This window comes from Ammospiza nelsoni, chromosome 1 (genome assembly GCF_027579445.1).
Source record: "Ammospiza nelsoni isolate bAmmNel1 chromosome 1, bAmmNel1.pri, whole genome shotgun sequence".
Classification (NCBI taxonomy): Eukaryota; Metazoa; Chordata; class Aves; order Passeriformes; family Passerellidae; genus Ammospiza; species Ammospiza nelsoni.
Window position 1 is genome coordinate 75,858,821 of NC_080633.1, and position 2,865 is coordinate 75,861,685.

The following is a 2,865-nucleotide window of genomic DNA, read 5'->3' on the forward strand; positions in this document are numbered from 1 at the left end:
TATTGCAATGAATGAAAGAATGATGCACATAAGCATCATGAAACTCATTACTTCGCTTTTATGTGAAATCCCCAAAGTCCTTAGTTTCTTTTTATTTCTCTTCTGAATCGCTCTTTCCAGTCTGAGTCTCAACTTCTGTCTGAGTACACGTCTCTTTGTTTCTTGGATCAGCGTTCTCGTGTTCTCGCGTTCAAAATGGCTTCATGTGTCGCGCTGACACCCACTTCAGACCTCGATCTGTGGAAACACAAGCGAAACCCTTGCCCCCCACTAGGTGGCGCTGTCACCGGCCTCCCCAGCTCGGATGACGGAATGAGCTCGACTGCTCTTCCTCTTCCGGTTGACTGCCGTGTCTGAGACCGAGTCTGCCTGGCTTTTAATTCAGCTGAAAATGGAGCTCGAACACCAGAACGTCTCCCTTGAAGGGATGAGCCTTGGACTCCAAGGGTTTTGAATAAAGGCACCAAGTCTGGAGAGGGTGTGGAGTCCCGGGATGTAGAATCCCGAGCACGGCCCCTCCTCGCCCGAGACGTCACAGGGGAACTGGCCCGCCCCCGCCCGCGTTCTGCTCTCCGTGCATGCGTGCTCTCCGAGCCGCTCCCTGTCTCTCCCGAGCTGACGTCACTCTCTCCCCCTTGTTCCACCTCCGAGGTCTCCTCCCCTCGGTCTGTCCCTGACTCTGTCTCCTCCTCCTCTGACGCTGTGACCACTTCTCCAACCGGTGTGCACAGCCCGCCCCCCGCCGGCCCCCGGGCCCACTCCGCAATCCGAGCCGACCTCCGCACTGGGTCTGACTTCACAACCGCGCGCCTCCTGCGTCTCCCTACGGTGGCCCTTTGGGGCTGCGCAGCTTCCCCCAATTCGCCGCCCGTGTCTAACACCCCCGTGCTGGTTTGTGACTCCCCCCCCGGGTCTTTGCGAGTCCTGCCTTTTGCACGCATCTCTGCTACCCTGCCGGCCGGGGCGGCCGCCGCCCCCGGCGTTGCGCTGACAAAAGCCACACCGGAACTCATGTCTCCTGTTATCTCTTTACCCGCGCCTCCCGCCTGCACCGCCGCAGCCTGGCCGCCCTGCTCTGCCGCCGCGCCGCCGCGAGAAATCGCCCCTCCCGATCCCTTTTCCCCCCCCTGCATCCCCCCTTCCGATCCTGACTCCCCTGTACTCTCCGGGGTTTCAGGACGCTTTAGGAGTTTCCTGGGGTTTCTGGGTCTTGGGACCGGAGGCTTTAATACTATTTCCTGCTCTCTTTCCTCAAGAGCCCTTTCCCCCTGGCTACTTGAGGCCAGAGCTAATTTTTTCTCAGAGCTTTGCTCCCCCCCTCCTTCTGAGGGTCCCGCAAATTTTCGTTGCTCTTCCAGTCTTTTCGACTGCACCGAAATGCCTTCTAGCATTATTCTTGCTGGCGAGAGCAGCTTTAATGCTGTCTCATCTTTTTTCGTTGCTAAGAGATATAAATGTCTTTTAATTTCCTGCCAAAACCCCACTTCGAATAGCAGGCATGTTTCTGCAAGTGGATAATTGAGCCTCACCCACAATAATAACTGTTTTAATTCCTTCTTTGGGATCCCTTCCGTGTATGATTCAGCCACGCCTTGTAAGGCGGACAGAATTTCCCGCTGTTCCTGGAAGAGTGTGCCCCCCATGTTCTTATTTTTGGCCTTCTCACCGAATCTGTCGTCAGAGCTGTCCGAAGGCTCCCAGTCTCCGTCCAGCAGGTCACGGCAGAAGGATCCAGAGGCGCCTTTCTGGTTCCAATCCGGACTGCTCTGCTACGAACTTTCTTCGGCAGAAGCTGAGAGATGGAATTCTCAGTGACTGCTGTTTTTTGCAGACTCTTCTGGCCGTTTTTTTTTTTTTTTTCTTCTTTCTTCAGGCTTCTCTCCTCAGGAGTTATCAGTGCTCTCCTGGGAACTCGTCCTAGGCCAGAGCTGCCCTCTTGGCTCTTCAGCTCTTCAGCTCTTCAGGGCTGATCCCCCCCCGAAAGGGTTGGTGGGGAGTAGCCCACGCAGCGAACGCCACTTGTCGGTTTCTCGGCTGTTTAAATGACCTGGAAAGGCCCGGGGCCCTTGGGCAGCCCGCGCTTCAAAGGACGAGAAGAGGCTTCAGGTTTTTTCTCAGTCTCCATGTTTATTAGTTGTTTATCTAAAAGATTTTCTCTCAGCCCAACAGAGGTCTGCACAGCAGCCAGCCATGAGCACACTGCGAGCTCCCGGGGCGGTCACCTATCTTTACACTCAAAATTATGTATACAATATTTATCAATTTTCCCCAATGCCTTTTACCCTTATTAACCAGTGCACTTTTAGTAATAACCAATCCCAAAGTGCCAACATCACCACAGAAGATGGAGGCCAAGAAGAATAAGAAGGACAGGACACGCCCCAATTCCTCCATCTTACTTCTTTAGACCCCCCTGTACAGAAATCCTAAACCCTGTGTGTTTCACTCTAATTAACTTATCCCTTCACCATTTACCCCAGTGAAATCCTCCCATCCTCATACAGGTGTCGTCTCCCATGTAGGATCAAAGTCCAGCCACCAGACACTTCTGGCAACATTCCAGGACTCCCGAGCCCCCCAAGGGTGGTCTCGGTCCCTCTGCACCTCAGTCCTGAGGTGCTGAGATCCCACACAAATACTTCAAATTACCCTTGTATCTGCTTCCTTACCAAGGTGATACCTTTCCAAAACATTATTAGCCTCCTTTCATGCAGCCTCCATTGCTTTATTTGTTCCATATTGCCATATTTGAATCAGGATTTCTCATCACAGCCATCCTGTGGAAATAAATGTTTAGTTTTGAATGTTACAATATTGAATTATCCATGTGAAAAACTCAGGGAATCTGCAACCACATCTAACCTA

General features: G+C 52.7%; 1 protein-coding gene across 1 annotated transcript; it reads right to left on the bottom strand.

Annotated features, from left to right (window-relative positions):
- Window positions 1–270: 270 nt before the first annotated feature.
- LOC132070791 (uncharacterized) lies at window positions 271–1,133 on the bottom strand. Its single transcript, XM_059467894.1, has 2 exons — window positions 465–1,133; window positions 271–369 (listed from the first exon to the last, which is right to left on the bottom strand). Exons 1-2 carry the CDS (start codon window positions 1,131–1,133, stop codon window positions 271–273), a joined length of 768 nt encoding a protein of 255 aa, XP_059323877.1.
- Between the last annotated feature and the right edge of the window lie 1,732 nt (window positions 1,134–2,865).

Bases quoted from the DNA above. Each gene is read 5' to 3' on its own strand.
- LOC132070791 (XM_059467894.1), bottom strand. From the start codon at position 1,133: ATGCAGGGGGGGGAAAAGGGATCGGGAGGGGCGATTTCTCGCGGCGGC. The intron at 370-464 runs GTGCCTTTATTC...ATTAAAAGCCAG, and splicing joins CCACACCCTCTCCAGACTTG to GCAGACTCGGTCTCAGACAC.